The sequence below is a fragment of the Aspergillus foveolatus genome, assembly GCF_047715535.1.
Source record: "Aspergillus foveolatus strain CBS 279.81 unplaced genomic scaffold BDW70scaffold_34, whole genome shotgun sequence".
NCBI classification, from domain to species: domain Eukaryota; kingdom Fungi; phylum Ascomycota; class Eurotiomycetes; order Eurotiales; family Aspergillaceae; genus Aspergillus; species Aspergillus foveolatus.
In genome coordinates this window covers 85,533-103,552 of record NW_027396098.1, presented here as the reverse complement: position 1 = coordinate 103,552, position 18,020 = coordinate 85,533, and the positions used below count along the sequence as shown (strand labels likewise).

The 18,020-nt window shown below is 51.7% G+C and overlaps 6 protein-coding genes across 6 annotated transcripts; 4 read left to right on the top strand and 2 right to left on the bottom strand.

Moving 5' to 3' along the window:
- Window positions 1-690: 690 nt before the first annotated feature.
- On the top strand, window positions 691-2,327 carry fdh (formate dehydrogenase (NAD+) FDH1). The gene is made up of 4 exons (XM_073737295.1): window positions 691-963; window positions 1,018-1,193; window positions 1,253-1,797; window positions 1,849-2,327. Exons 1-4 carry the CDS (start codon window positions 781-783, stop codon window positions 2,193-2,195), a joined length of 1,251 nt encoding a protein of 416 aa, XP_073594704.1. The 5' UTR covers window positions 691-780; the 3' UTR covers window positions 2,196-2,327.
- Window positions 2,328-2,329: 2 nt separating this feature from the next.
- BDW70DRAFT_138840 (uncharacterized protein) lies at window positions 2,330-3,211 on the bottom strand. The gene is made up of 2 exons (XM_073737294.1): window positions 3,100-3,211; window positions 2,330-3,034 (listed from the first exon to the last, which is right to left on the bottom strand). Exons 1-2 carry the CDS (start codon window positions 3,121-3,123, stop codon window positions 2,612-2,614), a joined length of 447 nt encoding a protein of 148 aa, XP_073594703.1. The 5' UTR covers window positions 3,124-3,211; the 3' UTR covers window positions 2,330-2,611.
- Window positions 3,212-3,700: 489 nt separating this feature from the next.
- Window positions 3,701-9,134, top strand: BDW70DRAFT_161188 (formin sepA; the record flags this gene model as incomplete). Its single annotated transcript, XM_073740952.1, has 2 exons — window positions 3,701-8,326; window positions 8,379-9,134. 2 exons carry the CDS (start codon window positions 3,701-3,703, stop codon window positions 9,132-9,134), a joined length of 5,382 nt encoding a protein of 1,793 aa, XP_073594702.1.
- A 661-nt stretch (window positions 9,135-9,795) lies between these two features.
- Window positions 9,796-12,180, top strand: BDW70DRAFT_138834 (tRNA modification GTPase). The gene is made up of 2 exons (XM_073737293.1): window positions 9,796-10,101; window positions 10,172-12,180. The coding sequence occupies exons 1-2, from the start codon at window positions 9,841-9,843 to the stop codon at window positions 11,753-11,755; spliced, it is 1,845 nt and encodes a 614-aa protein (XP_073594701.1). The 5' UTR covers window positions 9,796-9,840; the 3' UTR covers window positions 11,756-12,180.
- Window positions 12,170-13,389, top strand: BDW70DRAFT_138832 (uncharacterized protein). The gene has a single exon (XM_073737292.1). It carries the CDS (start codon window positions 12,721-12,723, stop codon window positions 13,360-13,362), a length of 642 nt encoding a protein of 213 aa, XP_073594700.1. The 5' UTR covers window positions 12,170-12,720; the 3' UTR covers window positions 13,363-13,389.
- A 504-nt stretch (window positions 13,390-13,893) lies between these two features.
- On the bottom strand, window positions 13,894-17,816 carry BDW70DRAFT_151249 (homoaconitase LysF; the record flags this gene model as incomplete). The annotated part of the gene is made up of 3 exons (XM_073739267.1): window positions 13,894-15,917; window positions 15,990-16,284; window positions 16,674-17,816. 3 exons carry the CDS (start codon window positions 17,814-17,816, stop codon window positions 13,894-13,896), a joined length of 3,462 nt encoding a protein of 1,153 aa, XP_073594699.1.
- Between the last annotated feature and the right edge of the window lie 204 nt (window positions 17,817-18,020).

The following is an 18,020-nucleotide window of genomic DNA, read 5'->3' as shown; positions in this document are numbered from 1 at the left end:
ACCCCTCATGCGGAGAAGACCGTGTGTTGCAGATCATACTGACAGCCAGCGACAATGTATGTCGGCCAGTTGCAAGCCAACCTGAGGCAGCAGAGCTGACAGGGGTGTAAACGTCCTACCTTTTTCGGCTGAAGCTAGAAGGCCTCAAGACGAGGCTCCCTGGTCGGTCTCCATCCAAATGGCCGAAGAGGCTGGTGATCCCCTCACCAGGTATGCGTAACCGCTTGCAGGTGCGGAGGCCCTCCAATAATGCGTGGACAATGTTCCCCACCCTTTCCCAGGTGGTTGCACGGATCGAGCTTTGACAGCCTTCTATCGATGCATTGCTCTATGCGTTCAGTGGAACTCCGCTCACGGATCTCTTTCCGGGTGGGTTGACTGGCCATGGAGGGAGGGAGGGGAAAGGAGGTTGCGAAACCGCTCTACAGAAGCGAACCAGCCTCTATATAATGGCTTATATTCCCTGTCTATTCTGAGTTTCCTTCCTCATTCACTATCAACCATCTTCCGCCCTGACAGTATCCTGTAACCGGATTTGGTAAGATATCAGCCCCCTCGTCTATATCTTGCGCATGTTTTCCAGTGATGTATTCACCACATCATGCCGTCACCACCCCCGCTCTTCCGTGCTGTCCGTTTAGGTTCATGGATGAGAGCTACCTCGACAACGACCGTACAAAATCAAATTAAAGCAGCTGGCTGACCCCGTTCTAGAGATCCGTCTTTCTATTCACCTCAACAACCTTTTTCTTCTAGCAATTTGCTTCTTACACATTCAAAATGGTACTTATCCGTTCTTTTCCCCGTCAACTGGGACGGCCGCTCTCCTCACTCCTATCATCCAATGCCTCGATCAGACCCAGACTCGACAGGCGTCTCGGCGCGTCGACTGGTCTTCCTTCTGGACGCACGCTGACAAGTTCTTCATCCCTTCAGGGCAAGGTTCTTATGGTTCTTTATGACGTGAGTTTTCCCCTGGCTTATTACTCCCTTCACAGCGAACTAACGAAGCATTAGGGTGGCTCTCACGCCAAAGACCAGCCTGGTCTCCTCGGAACCACTGAGAACGAGCTCGGCATCAGAAAGTGGATTGAGGAGCAGGGTCACACTCTTGTGACCACCTCCGACAAGGACGGCGAGAACTCGACTTTCGATAAGGAGCTTGTTGACGCCGAAGTTATCATCACCACCCCGTGAGTAGCTCCCTCTAATACCTCGCCAGTTCTCAGCCCGTTAACCTTCATAACCACAGCTTCCACCCTGGATACCTCACAGCTGAGCGTCTGGCCAAGGCTAAGAACCTCAAGCTTGCCATCACTGCCGGTATTGGCTCCGACCATGTCGACCTGGACGCTGCCAACAAGACCAACGGTGGTATTACCGTTGCTGAGGTCACTGGTTCCAACGTTGTCTCCGTCGCTGAGCACGTTGTCATGACCATCCTCCTCCTCGTCCGCAACTTCGTCCCCGCCCACGACCAGATCCGTAACGGTGACTGGAATGTCGCCGCTGTTGCTAAGAACGAGTTCGACCTTGAGAACAAGGTTGTCGGAACCGTTGGTGTTGGCCGTATCGGTGAGCGTGTGCTCCGCCGTCTCAAGCCCTTCGACTGCAAGGAGCTCCTCTACTATGACTACCAGCCCCTGCGACCTGAGGTCGAGAAGGAGATTGGCGCTCGCCGCGTGGACTCTCTTGAGGAGATGGTCTCTCAGTGTGATGTTGTTACCATTAACTGCCCTCTGCACGAGAAGACCCGTGGTCTCTTCAACAAGGAGCTCATTTCTAAGATGAAGCCTGGTAAGTCTGCTCTTTGATACCTGGTTATTGCGATGTTAATGTATCACAAAGGTTCATGGCTCGTCAACACTGCTCGTGGCGCTATTGTTGTTAAGGAGGATGTTGCTGAGGCTCTCAAGTCCGGCCACCTCCGCGGCTACGGTGGTGACGTCTGGTTCCCCCAGCCCGCTCCCAAGGAGCACCCACTCCGCTACGCCGAGCACCCTTGGGGCGGTGGTAACGCCACTGTTCCCCACATGTCTGGCACCTCCATTGACGCCCAAATCCGTTACGCCAACGGCACCAAGGCCATTCTGGAGAGCTACTTCTCCGGCCGCTTTGACTACCAGCCTCAAGACCTGATCGTTCACGGTGGTGACTATGCTACCAAGGCCTATGGTCAGCGTGAGAAGAAATGAAGAGCGTCAGTTGCTATGAGTTGATGATAATACTTATATGGCGCATTTTCCTGGTCTACAACCCCATTGAGGGTGGCGCATTTCTTTATTAGTTATGATACCTGAAATGAAATGAAATAAGTCACTTCAAAATTAGAAAACCTCTATTCACAAGTCAATTATTGGGTAGTATTGTTTCACAAACCACCCGCCTATACTTTGTACATCCGGTCCATTCGAGATATGGTAATATATAAGAAAGCGTGGCGGCAAATTCCCTCAAGCAATTATATAGCGAATAGATCTTCATGATATAGGAGGGAACAATGATATTCGCACACAGCAAGCCTGGCCCATTTATATGAAAGAAAAAGCACATACGATCGAGGTTGAATAACAGTATTGAAGAGAAAATGGGCCGTGCTAAGACCAAAGCTTTACCGATGCCTGCTTGTCCAGTTGTCCTGATTGGCCTCCTCGTCGCTATCATCCATAAATCCCTCTTCAAGTTCCCGGCTTAACCTTCCCTCATCTTCAGCAACCGTATTTCGTCGTCTTTCTAAAGCCTCCCGATGCGCAGAGTCCATATTCATGCCGACCATTATCTCCCCCTCCTCGTCCAGAATGCTGATATTATCGTTCGGATCAGAGATATGTGCTTGTTGTCGCCAGGAAGAGGGAAGAAAACGACGCATGATTGCGTCTGCTATGCGCTCCCAAAGTGAAGATGTATGCGCTGTGATGGTTTCTAGAGGAAGGTATTGCGAGTATCGTTGGTGGTAGCGGCGGAAGAAAGGAAGGATTATGAAGGAAATGAGGACATATAGGGCTAGAGATATCACGGCCGGAATGAAGAGCGTCTGACAAGAATGTTAGTAAATGAAGGGAATCTTGGTTATATCTCAGGAGAGTAATTCATGCGCACCTTCGCCAGACTCGCTGCGCCCATGTTGACTTATGGATTCGTAATCCTTACGGGCCGGCACAGTTTTATAATAGCTTAGAGCCCATTTACCAACCTCCGTTCGTCTTCATAGCTACTACGACTTCAGTATCGACAATGGTCCGATCATCGTCAGGCCCAGTCTGCATGTCCAATGCTGACTAAGATATTAAATGCTGACTAAGTACGTAACATTTGTACCCGCTTCTAGGCAAGAGCCGCCGCCGGCGCCCCCCCCCTTAGACAATCTAAGATACTTTCGACCCGAATTGCGGTTTTCAGCAGAAAGAGCTACGGGGGTCAGGCTTGTCCAAGGTTATCATCTGTTTTGTTCCTGCTCCTGATGTCCAGCAGAGGAGGAAGACGGTGTCTTTTGTCCGAGCGGCGAGGCTAGTGCAATCCAGTCAGGAGTCAAAGGCTCTAAACAAACGACCTATTATTATCGTTCGCTCGAAGTTTGATGTCACAACTTTCGCGCAGAGCTTTGGACCTTCGGGGTATTTTCGACTGAGATTAGGAAACCTATTAGTGACAACGCTCATGCTGCGCTCCGAACCTGGACCCCTCAGCGACGCACGTCAATATGCCGACATCCGATAAATCGCGACAAACATCCGCAGGCAAATCATTCTTTGGAAGAAAACTACATAAAGAGAGACCGGTAGAGGATCGGTGGGATGCCCATGGGAGCTGGGAGAGTCTCGCCCCGCCATCAAGTGCTGCCGGTTCTCGATCATCACGATACTCGAAGCGATCTTCAATTCAGTCTGTTGATTTCGGCGCTGATATAGACCCGTCCTTTCTTTCCACATCAGCTGGCCCAATTACTTCGATTCCGTTTGAGAGCTTGTCGACAGATACCCAATCGCCAATCCCTGTTGACTACCTTTCCAAGGCTGAGACATCCCCTCGAAAAGAGCCATCACCAGGGCACTTGGCGAAGGGTGTAGGCGACTTTCATCAATATCCAGCGTGGGATCCATCTGCCATGCGGAATCACCAACAATACTCACACCCAACAGGGCCCCGACCACCACCACATGCTGCTGGAGTAGCAATGAGCTCAAGCGCCACGGGGGATAAGGGAGCAAGATACCAGCAATGGGGAAGACCTGGAAGCTCTGCGGGTAATGCAGGGCTCAGTCATCACTCGTCGTCGACGGTGGATTCTTCGACAAACTCGCGCATGTCTATTGACCAAGCTAGTATTCATTCCTCACTTTCATCGAATACTCGAGGCTCCAGTTATATCTCAACAGACGGTTCTTCTCGTACAACCTTGCCTTCACACTCCAACGATCGAAGTAATTACTACGCCGCCATGAACTCTGGCCGTGGATCGAGCGCACAAGGCGCAATACCTCCAGCCCAGCCTAGAGTGCAAAATACAGAGCAGTACCTAACTAGGCCGAGGGATGATCGTGTCGTGGACCAGTTATTTCTAGAGTTAATGCAGAAACGAGGTTGGCAAAATCTTCCGGAGCAAGCCAGGCGGCAAATGATGGCATACCCAGCGTCGAAGAAGTGGACATTGGTCCATCAAGATCGATTGACTGAATTGCAAGGGGAGCAGAAACGGAAACAAAAAGCTCGAGAGACGCATGGGTATGATGGTCCGTCCGGAATTCTCGAAAGAGCGGATGAGGAAGGCAGTCCGGAGTGGTATGTCAAGAAGGTTATGGACGACACCATCACCTCCAAACAGCTAGCTAGTTTGAGTGTCAGTCTACGAACGCAACCGATCAGCTGGGTGAAAGCCTTCGTCGAGGCGCAAGGTCAAATCGCCTTGACCAACGTACTCGTAAAGATCAACCGCAAGAAGGTTACTGGCCCGGTCCCTGCACCTCCATCCGGCGACAAGGATTTGGACCGTGAATACGATATAGTCAAATGTTTGAAAGCTTTGATGAACAACAAATATGGTGCCGACGATGCTCTCGCTCATCAACAGATCATTGTGGCCCTCATCAGCTCATTGCTCTCTCCCCGGTTGAATACCAGAAAGCTCGTCAGCGAAGTCCTTACATTTCTCTGCCACTGGGCTGAAGGGCAAGGCCACGAGAGGGTTCTGCAGGCTATGGATCATGTCAAAAATCATCAGGGCGAAACTGGACGTTTCGATGCTTGGATGCGCATTGTTGAGGTAACGATTGATGGTCGTGGCAAGATGGGCAGCTTGGTCGGTGCGAGCGAGGAGTACCGTAGTGGTGGAATTGGCATGGAGAATCTTCTTATGGAGTATGCGGTTTCTACCATGATCCTCATCAACATGTTGGTGGATGCACCCGAGAATGACCTGCAGTTACGATGTCATATCCGAGCACAGTTCATATCTTGTGGCATCAAACGACTTTTGTCGAAGATGGAAGGCTTTCAATATGAAGTTATTGATAAACAGATTGAGCATTTTCGGGAGAATGAGGCCATTGATTACGAAGATTTACTGCAACGCGAGAGTAGCAGTACGAAGGATAGTATTGAGGGGGAGGTTAAGGACATGACCGACCCTCTTCAGATCACTGACGCCATCGCGAGTCGCATCAATGGAACGAGAGCCCACGATTACTTCCTTTCAGCTCTGCAGCATCTGCTTCTCATCCGGGAGAATTCTGGGGAGGATGGTCTCAGAATGTACCAGCTTGTGGATGCTATGCTAAGCTATGTGGCTATGGATAGGAGGCTACCGGATCTTGACCTGCGGCAGGGATTGACATTCACTGTTCAGAGCTTGTTAGATCGACTACATACGGATGCAGAAGCGAGACGAGCGTACGACGAATCTCTGGAAGCGCGCCAAATCGCAGAAGCCGCACTTGCTGAACGAGATGAGATGAAGGCGCAGGTTGAGTTGGGCGCGGATGGCCTGGTGAAAAAGTTGCAGAAGCAGATTGAGGAGCAGACCGGTATAATTGAGCTGCAGAGCAGGCAAAATGAGATGCTCAAGGCTGAGCTTGCTGATGTTCAGAGGCTACGTGCTCAAGAGTTGCAGCGGAATGAGCTGGAGACGCGGGAACTCTACCTTATGCTTCGCGACGCTCAAGATATTGCGGCATCAAATGCGAAGAAGTCCAACATCGAAGAGGCCGAGACAGATCCCGCTCATATGCGAGGCATCCTGGACAGAGAGAAGCTGTTGACACGGCTAGAGAAGCAGCTTGAAAGGACAAAGACTCAATTCAAGTTGGAAGGTAAAGTTTGGGGCCAGCATGACCCATCGGACCGACTGCGTGAGCTCCGTGAGCAAATGGATGGCGATGCTGGGCCCAGAGAAGTCTTCGAAGAGCAAGCCCGCCTGAATCTCAGCCTGAACCCAGTAGGATCGGTTTACCGCAAGAAAACCTACATCCAGGGCATGGAGGATACTGCCACCGAGGAGCAAGGCCAAACTGATGATGAAGTTGTCTACGCTAAGGCCCGACTTGTGGATCTTCATCGGCCGCGTATGGACCCAGAACAAGCAACTGGCCTTCTCGGTGAGATTGCTGCCAAGGTTCCAAAGATCGATGCGGATGATGCGAAGGATGAGGGCAAACCAACTGAATCTGAACAGCCAGCAGAAGGTGCAGCCACCAAAGCCGATGAACAAGGAGCGGACGAAACCGACGCTGTGGACGAAGCCGCTGCGGCTCCTCCGCCGCCGCCTCCTCCTCCCCCTCCTCCCGTACATCCAGGATACTCCGGAGCAGCTCCGCCTCCCCCACCGCCCCCGCCTCCAGCACCCCCAGGTGCAGGAGCAGCACAACCACCTCCGCCGCCACCACCACCACCTCCTCCTGGTGGCCTTGGCGGCCCCCCTCCCCCTCCCCCTCCTCCTCCTCCTCCCTCGGGTGGGTTTGGTGGACCCCCGCCGCCTCCCCCTCCACCTGGTGGTTTTGGCGGTCCGCCTCCACCGCCGCCGCCTCCTGGCGGTGCATTTGGCGTGCCACCTCCACCCCCTCCACCTGGCACGGTTATTGGTGGATGGAGAGCAAACTACTTGGCTTCCCAAGGTGCCCCATCTCACGCTATACCTGTGATGTCCTCTATCAGACCTAAAAAGAAACTCAAGGCCCTTCATTGGGACAAGGTCGACACTCCGCAAGTTACAGTATGGGCAACTCACGGCACAACTCCTCAGGAGAAGGAGGAGAAGTACGTTGAGCTGGCCAAGAGGGGAGTTTTGGATGAAGTGGAACGGCTATTCATGGCCAAGGAGACCAAAATCTTCGGAGGTGGTGTGGCAGCAAAGCAACGAAAGGACAAGAAACAAATCATCTCCAACGACTTATCCAAGAACTTTCAGATTGCCTTGTCCAAATTTTCTCAGTTTCCGGCTGAAGAGGTTGTCCGAAGGATTATACATTGCGACGCCGAGATTCTGGACAACATGGTTGTCATGGAATTTTTGCAGCGAGATGAAATGTGCACAATACCGGAAAACGTATCAAAACTCATGGCGCCATACAGCAAAGATTGGACTGGACCTGATGCTGCCAATACCGAACGAGAACAAGACCCCAGTGAGCTTACTCGTGAAGATCAGATTTACCTCTATACTGCCTTTGAGTTGAATCACTACTGGAAGGCAAGAATGCGTGCGCTTGCTTTGACTCGGTCTTTTGAGCCAGATTACGAGCATATCTCTGCTAAGCTCAGGGAGGTAGTGCGGGTGAGCGAATCTCTGAGAGATTCTGTTTCTCTGATGAACGTGCTTGGTTTAATCCTAGACATTGGCAACTTCATGAACGACGCCAATAAGCAAGCGCAGGGTTTCAAGCTGAGCTCTTTGGCTCGTCTCGGAATGGTCAAGGACGACAAGAATGAGACGACGTTTGCAGATCTTGTTGAACGTATCGTTCGGAACCAATACCCTGAATGGGAAGACTTTACCGAACAGATCAGCGGAGTTATTGGCCTCCAGAAACTCAATGTCGACCAGCTGCGGACTGATGCAAAGAAGTATATCGATAACATCAAGAATGTGCAGGCGAGCTTGGATGCGGGCAATCTCAGCGACCCGAAAAAGTTCCATCCACAAGACCGTGTCAGCCAGATTACTCAACGCAGTATGAAAGATGCTAGGCGAAAAGCGGAGCAGATGCAGCTTTACCTTGAAGAGATGGTCAAGACCTATGACGATATTATGGTTTTCTATGGCGAAGACAATACCGATGATGGTGCTCGGCGGGATTTCTTTGCGAAGTTGGCCGCGTTCTTACAGGAGTGGAAGGTATGTTGCTAAGCCAGTTTTCTTGCTTTTTTAATGCTAATCGTGATAATAGAAATCGAAAGAGAAGAACATCGCCTTGGAGGAAGCTAGAAGGCGCACTGAAGCATCTTTGGCTCGCAAGCGCATCAATGTCGGTCTTGCGAATGGCGCAGACGGGGCAGGAGATGCCCCAGTTTCCCCAGCCACAAGCGGAGCCATGGATTCGCTGCTGGAGAAATTACGTGCTGCTGCCCCTCAAGCCAAAGATCAGCGTGACCGTCGTCGCCGTGCGAGATTAAAGGAGCGGCACCAAGTTCGAGTCGCCTCGGGGCAGAAGATCCCAGATCTCGAAGGCGCCGAGGCCCCGGGTAATGGCGGACAGAACAGCGGTGCCACCGACACAAATGCTACCGACTCTAGCCTATTGAGTCCCACTATCCAGGAACCTGAGGGTGGCAGCTCACCAATTGCCTCGCAAAGTGAAGATGTTGCGGACCGAGCAGCTAGCATGCTACAAGATATGTTGAGAGACAGCCCTGACCCGGAACGCACGCGAAGGCGTAGAGAAAGTGCAGAAGAGGAACGAAGGAAGCGCCGGTTAAGGAGACGCAACGGAGCCACAAGTGGAAGCAAGGACAGCAATGATACCACGCCTTTGTCCCCTGTGACAGAACCAACTTCGACCCAGGGCGCGTCAGCGGAACCGGAAAATTTGTCACTTTCTAGCCCTCCAAATGGAGAAGACCCGACCCTGAACCCTCCGACTATTGTCTTATCATCTGATGCTTCTGACACACCTGATGATGAACGTCGTCCCTCGACAAGCTAGCTGTTCTCAAACAGAGGAAAAAGCGACGCACCCACCACCTATTACCCATTTCGTTTCCCTAATATAATGTTTGAATAGACTACATGACGTCGTCTCGGAGACCCATCATTATGTTATTATAATCTTCGACCCGTCTACCTCCAACCCCTTACCCTTCATTCGCCGTTCTCCTTTTTGTTGTTTGTGCTATCCAGCGTGACGGGAGCAGGTTTGATGTCATGATCACCTTTTCCTCCTGCCGTCTCTCATTAACATATCTTGCATCTTCCCGTATACTTGCGTTTTACCCTTTCTCTTCAAGAGTACATCTTCCACCGCATCCACCGCGAGCATTCAATTTCTTAATTATGACGTCCCTGTACATATTCTTTTCTTCTCCTTACAGTTCTGATGTCTGGCCTATCGACTATATTGGTCAATATTGAGCACGAGTTTCCTATTCGGCACGCAGGCGTGACGATATGGGTGGACTGTTTGTTCAAAATAAATCTGTCATAACTCTAGTTGTATAGTAATGCCCTTGACCTAGTTTTGAATTAGGGTAGTAGGCCCTGCTGAGCTCGACTCCAGTTCGACCGTAAGGGACTCACGTGATCTGGGTTCATTTTGTCCACTTGGGTGAAGCAGCATTAAGATCAATGATCCCAGTCTCCGGTCATCCATTCAATCTCTCTTTCTTCGCATTTGTCTTTATATATCTCCGCGCATGCGGGCATCTCCGTTCTGGCACTTGCGATGGGTTGCTACTCCCGTTCGCTTGCCACGGAACCAACCCTGGGCTAGAGCGCATCCATTGTGCCATGCCCTGAATACCAGTGTTTCATCGACATCACAACGTCGATGTTTCGCAGCGACAGTGCCCTCTCGATTGCTTTACGGGGTTGATTCCACTATCTACGCGCTATCAACGGCTCCTGGTCGCGCTGCCATTGCCGTGGTCCGGGTTTCGGGGCCGGCCTGTGTCTCGGTAGGCGAACTGCATTTCCCTACGGAAGAATCAAAAGGAGTATATCTTAATATCTGCCATATTGCTCTAGATTTACCAAGCATTATGTCCCAAAGCACCACTTCCGCGTCCTCGGGTAGCAGCCGTTCGCACCGTCTACGACCCGGCCTCAGACGAACCTTGTGGCCAAGCAGATATTCTAGATGCTGGAGCGCTAGTACTATATATGCCTGGCCCTAAGACAGTTACTGGCGAGGATGTACTGGAGTTTCATCTTCATGGAGGACCGGCAATCGTAAAATCAGTCCTGTCAGCCATATCGAAAACTAGCGGAAAGGAGCATTCGGTTCGTTACGCAGAGCCAGGAGAGTTCACCCGGCGGGCATTTATGAACGACAGGCTTGATCTCCCGCAAATTGAAGCACTGGGTGACACTCTCGCGGCAGATACAGAACAGCAGCGGCGCCTGGCTGTACGTGGCGCAAGTGACGCGTTATCAAAGCGATACGAGCAATGGCGTCAACAATTACTTTACGCACGCGGGGAGCTTGAAGCATTGATTGATTTCTCCGAGGATCAGTATTTTGATGAGTCATCGGCCGATCTGATTCTATCCGTCTCGACGCAGGTGCGGGCTCTCAGCCAGCAGATCGCGCTGCACATTCAGAACGCATCAAAGGGCGAGCTGATGCGTAGTGGGATAAAGGTTGCCCTGCTGGGAGCGCCAAATGCGGGTAAGAGCTCGCTCTTGAACCGGATTGTTGGTCGAGAGGCTGCTATCGTGAGTACAGAGGAAGGTACAACCAGGGATATTGTAGATGTGGGAATAGACCTGGGCGGTTGGTATTGTAAGTTGGGTGACATGGCGGGTATTCGATCGGAGCCTAGCTCTAACTCTCCCGGCGGTGCCTCTCTGGTGATTGGCAGTGTCGAGAAGGAGGGGATTCGGCGGGCTCGCGCGCGAGCTTTGGCCTCCGACGTCGTTGTTGTGGTGATCTCGGTGGAGGAAGGATCGGATGAAGGGGCACCATTCCGACTTGCCGTGGAGCCGGACGTTGTAGATGCAGCCAACGAGTGCGTGCGTGCCGGCAAGCAAATAATTGTGGCCATCAATAAATGCGACCGGTTGCCACCACTGGATCAGAGCGAGGCCGGTCAAGTGCCACACGAAATAGCCCAGAAAGTGAACCAGATCTTCCCAGAGGTACCGAAGAAGCGCGTCTTCGGCATCTCATGTCTTGAATCTTCGGATGGACTCGAAAAGCCAGTGACGAATTCCTGGCCGTCCTTCCTGCAGGGCCTAATCTCCACATTCGAGGAAATGGCCACCCCAGCCGGAGTAGAAGGAGACGCCAACGGGCAGTACGATCGATCGTACTGGGAAGACTCACTCGGGGTTAGTCATCGTCAAAGCTCTAACCTGCAGTTGTGCCTTCAAAGCTTGGAAGAATTCCTAGCTCAAGCTAGTCCCACCTCATCTCGCGATATCCTTGATGGCCCATATTCAGGGTCTCCGGGACCGGACTCGGTTGAATCAGAGGTGGATATTGTAGTGGCCGCTGAGCACCTGCGTTATGCTGCAGATGCCCTTGCCTCAATTACGGGCAAGGGTGAAAGCGGCGATGTCGAAGACGTGTTGGGCGTGGTCTTCGAGAAGTTCTGCGTTGGGAAGTAGGCATATACCGTGCTGAGTGACACCAATCACGACTAAGATACTTGATCGGCTATGGTATTCGCAACTTCCGGGGCGATAAGGGCTTTTGTCACTGCCATCCAATCTAAGTCTGGCAGAGCCATCATACCTGAGTGAAATGGGAGGGCCAGCAAGGGCAGCGTCCTGTTTGCTAGTCTTTTGAGGCGCTTGGTCGGAAGTAGGATGCATGGAAGCATCAACAAAAGCGCCGTTGTCAGCTGTGTGCGCTCCAAGCAGGCCAAGGGTAGGCTTGGGAGAGAGACAATGGACACTTGTTGCCCTGCGGGTTTAATCCTTCTGCAACCCTCCTCAATATTGGCCGGGAAGGTTACATAATAAGATCTAGTTACTTCGGCAAAGCATAAGTCAGTCCGCTCATGAGGGTGACCATATCTGCTCGTATCGGCCCTCTCATGATTAGTGCTTTTAATTGATGTGAGTATGCTTGTTTGTCGACGATATCCAAGCAAACAGGAATAGCGTGACAATGGCCTGGACTTCCACGCCTTGACATGTTGTCCTCGCCCGCTTATTGGCTTTAACGTAGGTTACCTGCGTAAACCGTCTTCTGCGCTGTCAGGGCCTCGCTAGAAGTTGTTCAGATGGCCGTCATCTTAACGCCAACCCGCACTCCTTGGGCACCCTCTCCATCTATCTAAACAAATCGTCATCATCAATCGAGTACCTGACTCACCAATCGAAAGCCTTATTCTGCTCGCGGTCTCAACCATAAAATGTCTTCCCCATTTCCAGAACCTCACATAAAACACCCCCAACCTGGTCACCCACACACCCACACTGCGATCCTCCTCCACGGCCGCGCAAGCTCCGGCCCTCAGTTCCCAGAAGACATGTTCTCTTCGTACCTCTCACATGGAATTGATCTAGTCACAGCTTTCCCAACCTGGCGCTGGGTGTTCCTCACGTCTCGCGTGTATTAAAGTAATATGTTCCAGGAGAAGATGTGTACTTGGTTCGAGGCGGGGCCGTTAAATGCTGAGAATAACGAGCCTGAAGCTGATTTTGGCTCTGAGAAGAAGGAGCGGATAATGAAGACGGAAGGGCTAAGGAAGTCAGTTGAGTTTATTGTACGGCTTCTGGAGAAAGAGGTTGGATTGCTCGAGGGTAAGAAGGGGCTAGTGTTGCTTGGAGGGATTAGCCAAGGTATGGCGACGGGGTTATGTGCCTTGTTTTGTCTTCCTGCGTCTTTGGGAGGTAGGCTGGGTGGGTTTCTGGGAATGTGTGGTTGGCTGCCCTTTTCTGGGGAGATTGCGGCTTTGGGAAGAGAGCTAGAAGATGGGCAAGATGGTGACAAGCTCGTGCTGGAGTTTCTCTCCAAGCGAATCTTTGGTGGCTCCGGACTAAATGGAGTGGATACAGCTGTTCTATCAACGCCCGTGCTTTTGATGCACGGGACTGATGATGTTCGCGTGCCGGTGAAATTGGGAAGACAGACAAAGAGGGTTGTGGAGGAGACGATGGGCATGTCTGTTGAGTGGCTCGAGTTCAGCGCGGCAGAAAATGACGGGCATTGGATCAAGGAGTCCGTGGGATTTGATAAGATTGCACAGTTCTTTGCAAAGGACTAATTGTAGATGCAAGAGACCAGAAGCCTAGGCACAGACTCATTTCAGGAGTATTTTCGTATAGAGACGATCTGTCTGTTGAATATATCGGTAAATGAAGCCTTCCCTGATGTCTCCTTATGACACCTCCCTTACAGAGCACCCTCATACGACTGCGAGAGCCGATATGTGCCTTGTGGAAGAACCAGAACCTTTCCTGAGAGGGCTTCCACCATGCAGCATCCATCAAGTGCAATGTCCAAGTTCTATTGTGTTCAGCTGGAGTTTCGCGAGGACAAACCGCCCAATTATGGGAACAATAGAATCTGTCTAATTGAGCAATAAGGTCGCTTTTATATAGGTACATACATATCCATCGCCAAGGCTCTAAGATCGGAACAACAGCAGATGCCAGACACAAGCACCTGAACGCATAACAGCTTGACTTAACGCCGGGTTATGTCAATGCAGTTGAATTTCCCTGGGCATATAAGGGAGACGCTGGGTATAATAGAATACAAAAAATCCATCCTCGTTCAGTAACAGGCTCATTGATCATGCACCAATGGCGTTCTTAACCCATTTCTCCAAACCGCCCTTGGCAATGATCTCCTGGACGTTCGGTGGTAGTTCTCCAACCTTGTGCGTCCACTTGGGCCCACCCTGGCCTTCCTGAACCTCGATCTGGCTCTTCCGCACGTCCCAGGTCAGAGTCCAACCAGTACGGCGAGTGAGAACCTTGTCGCCAAATGTCTCACGGAGGCGATTGACCAGCCGTGGGACTTCGAGGCCCATCAGAGCATTGTTAATACTGTTACGGGAGAAAATGTTTCCAAAGCTGCCTGATACAACCAAAGGAATCTTCTTCGCCAGGATAGCAGTGGCAGCTTGCTCTCGAGAGCTGCCACAGCCGAAGTTGAAACCACTTACCAGGATATCTCCTTCCTTAGCAATGGTCGAGAATTCTGGATCGTAGTTCTCCATGCAGACGCGGGCCATAGTCTCAGGGGGCACGTCATCTTGATAGGTGTACTTTCCAGGGTAGATCCCGTCTGTGTTGACATTATCGGCGTCGCAGAAGACAAGTTCTCCAGAGACACGTTCGGGGAATCCGGGGTAAATTTCTGTCAGGCCTTGTTCGGATTTCTCAACTGCCGGGGTCTCCGAAGCGAAACGCTTCTCACCGTCAGCCACAAGGTCATCCAGCTGACCTATTATCTTCTCCAGAGCTTCTTCGTTCGTGAGCATTCGATCCTCTTCGCGAATGCCGTCTCCTTCACCGCAAATCACTTCTGTCCAGCCTTCAGGGGTTTCGTACCAGCCGGGCCCACTGAGTTTTCCGCTCAGCGCGCTGGCAGCGACGACCTCCGGGCTTCCCAGATACGCCTTCGCCTCAGTACTGCCCATACGACCCTTGAAGTTACGGTTCGAAGCACTAATACCGACTTCGCCAGGTTCCAGCAGACCCTGGCCCATACCGATGCAGGGTCCACACCCAGCGGGCAGCTGCGTTGCTCCAGCTTCAAGCAATGTCTGCCAATCTCCACTTCCCTCAGCTGCTAACTGCTCCGGAATTGACGCAGCCGCAATGTAAAACTTGACGCCGTCGGCGATTTTGGGGATCTTGCCGCCGTTCTTTTCGGCAGCCTCCTTGAAAACCCTCGCAGCGGCAGCAATATCTGAGGCTCTAGAGTTTGTGCAAGAGACAAGGTATGCTTTGTCCACTTTGATGTTCTGGGCCTCAAGTTCTTTAAGAGGAGTAGCCACCTTGACTGAGTTGGGTCCAGAGACGTAAGGAGAAAGGCTTGAAAGGTCCAGAAACAGCTCCTTGGCGTATTTGGCGCCTTTATCAGCAGTCAACGGATTCTCGAACAGCTGCTCTAGGAGCGGGTGCGTGAATCGCTCAGCAGCCCGGGTCTTGAAAGGGCCGTCCGCAAGCCCCATGGCTGCCGTCGTGGCCTTGCCCCTCAGCCACCCCTTCAGTACGCTGTCAATGGGAAAGAGTCCAGACAAAGCGCCCCACTCAGTTGTCATGTTGGCGATGGTCAACCGAGTATCCACTGAGAGGCTTCGCATTGTCTCCTCAGATCCGGTGAATTCAATCGCATGGTTTAAAACATCGTCCTTGTTGAACAGACCACAAAGGGCGACAATAACATCTTTACCGGTCACACCTGGTGGTAAGACGCCCTTGAACGTCACCTTCGCCACAGGGGGAATCTGCCACCAGGTTTTACCCGTCGCCCAAACACTAGCCGCGTCAGTTCTCACGATGGGAGTGCCCAGGCACCCAACACCACCGTACATGTTACTGTGGGAGTCACTCGCGACTGCAAGAGTACCAGGCCAGGCAAACCCCTCTTCGATCATGATCTGATGGCCAATACCTCTACCAGCGGGGTAAAACTCCACGCCGTGCTGAGTGGCGAATTCCTCGATTTGCCGGTATTTTTTCAAGTTCTTGTCAGACTTATTCTGCACATCATGGTCGAGAGTCATCACAATCTGATCCGGGTTATGCAAACGAGAAGCACCAATGGACATAAACTTCAATGCGCATGGCCAACTGTTGTCATGTGCTAGAATTCATCTTATTAGTCACAACTCCGGCCAACATTAGTTTGGAGCTAGCTCCTGGATATTGAACGTACTCATGCAACGGTGGGGTTGGATAGTAACATAGTCGCCAGACTTGACGAACTTGCCCTGTGGCAATCCCACAGAGTACTTCTGTACGATCTTTTCGGTAAGCGTCTGGGGTACGGCTTTTGAAGAGTTCAAAGCAGAAAAGAGAGCAGCGGAGGTGGGATCTTCAAGTTGCGACTGGAAAACGTCTTGGAATTGGCGTCTGGTGGAAGTGAGTGTTCGTCGTTGGTAGGTCTTTGACAGCGCGCATCGCAGCACTGCCCAGCGGCGACCGAGGCCGCCTTGTGACACTAAACGTGACTGCATGGAGTCAGTAAACCGGAAGTACAGTACATACAGCACGATTGACAGTATCGTAGGGCAACTTACCGTCATTGTTCTTCTTGCGGAGTGCGGAGAAGATGGTTGAGGGTGTCCGAATTATTTTGCGGGTTTCGGTCTTCTACCTTTGTTCCTGGCGAATCAGGTGGCGCGGATTATCATTGGTCAACCCGGTCTTCAAGACTCAAGTTCGAGGATGGCTCGGCAAAAAGGGCGCCGCCGCCTCCGTTATCGGCATTATCGGTTTAATACACTGAATCTGGTGGCAGATACCCTCTATCGTTAAAACTGATAATGCATTACATCTGTACTACAGAGGGGTGGTCAATTGGATTGAATTAGGCCTACGACTGTCAAAGCTTCCAAACGGCCCAATCCTGAAGATCAAGCTCCTTTATGATGCCTTTTAGAGGACCCTGCAGCTCCATGCCTTGCGCCCAGAGCTTAGGTCCAGCCATGTAGCTGATGAAGCCCTCCGGTCCCGAAACAAAGATCAAATTGCGTTTGCTCTTGTCGGGGTAGGACGGCACGGCGGTTTTGGTGCAGTCCAATATGGTCTTTTCCCTAATGAAACTGCTTTCCTCATCAACGAAATACTGCACGGTAACTTGCTCAGGATACTGCGCTTTGAGAGCCTCGATCTCTCGAACGATAAGAGACGGCTCCACAGTATCCGCTCCCTCAGCAGGAGCCGGCCTTGTAGCTGAATTTGAAGATCCAAAGAGCCCGGAAAGCCATGACATTCGCGCTTCAGCAGTTGTGTCCGTAGTCTCATTATACCCACCAGCGCAATCTTGCCGCTGCCGATTTGCCCAAAGAATGTGTATTGTGGGTTTTCTGATGTGGTCCGTACGTCGAAGAAGGGTATGTCCCGCTTGCAGAGCAGGTGCAATTCCAGTCCCACCAGCAATAAACAGAATTCTGTCTGTATCTGGAGGAATCTCGCACTCAATTCGAGGTCCACGTACTTCAATATGTGCACCTATCTTCAGGCTGTGCAGGTACCGGGAAACTTCTCCAAAGGGGTCTTTGCGAATGAAGAATCGCAAGCACTCATCGTCCTCATTAGCTGACGTTGGCGGCAGAGGAGTATAGTCACGGCCGATTTGCAGCTGTGGTTGCTTGAACATAACACTCCATACCCCAGTATTCCATGCATCTTCATATACTTCGAGGTCGCTTCCATCTGATTTTGGAGGCTTGATCGTAAACAAGCTGCCAGTGGATGAGACAGGTTCGCGAGATACTAATTGGTATGGCGTGAACCGACCTGGGTTCAAGGTCGTAGAGGATGTTTTCACGTCCTGCATCCATTTTATGTATGCACCAATTCCCGCGGCTGTGACCGTTACCAACGTCAGCCGCAGCCACCGACGGGAAACCGGGGACGGTTGGAGAGGTTGAGGAGAGGACGAGGAACCCGTGGCATGTCGTCGCTGTGTCCGAGCTAACGACCGCGCTGAAAACGCATCTTGAAGGAGGAAGCACCGTAATCGGATTTTGGGCTTCATGGGACGGTCTAAAATTCCACAGTAGAAGATATCGCGGTCTCTGAAACTCCGCACATAGCCGCCCCTGGTCTTTTTTGCAAGGGTGAAGCACTAGTCCGAATTGGGCACGAACGACGATCCTCAAGCGCTCGAGCTCCGTTTACTTGTGCCAGCCAGAGGGCAAGATTAACCTGTCGCCCTTTTACTTTGGATTTCGGACTCCCC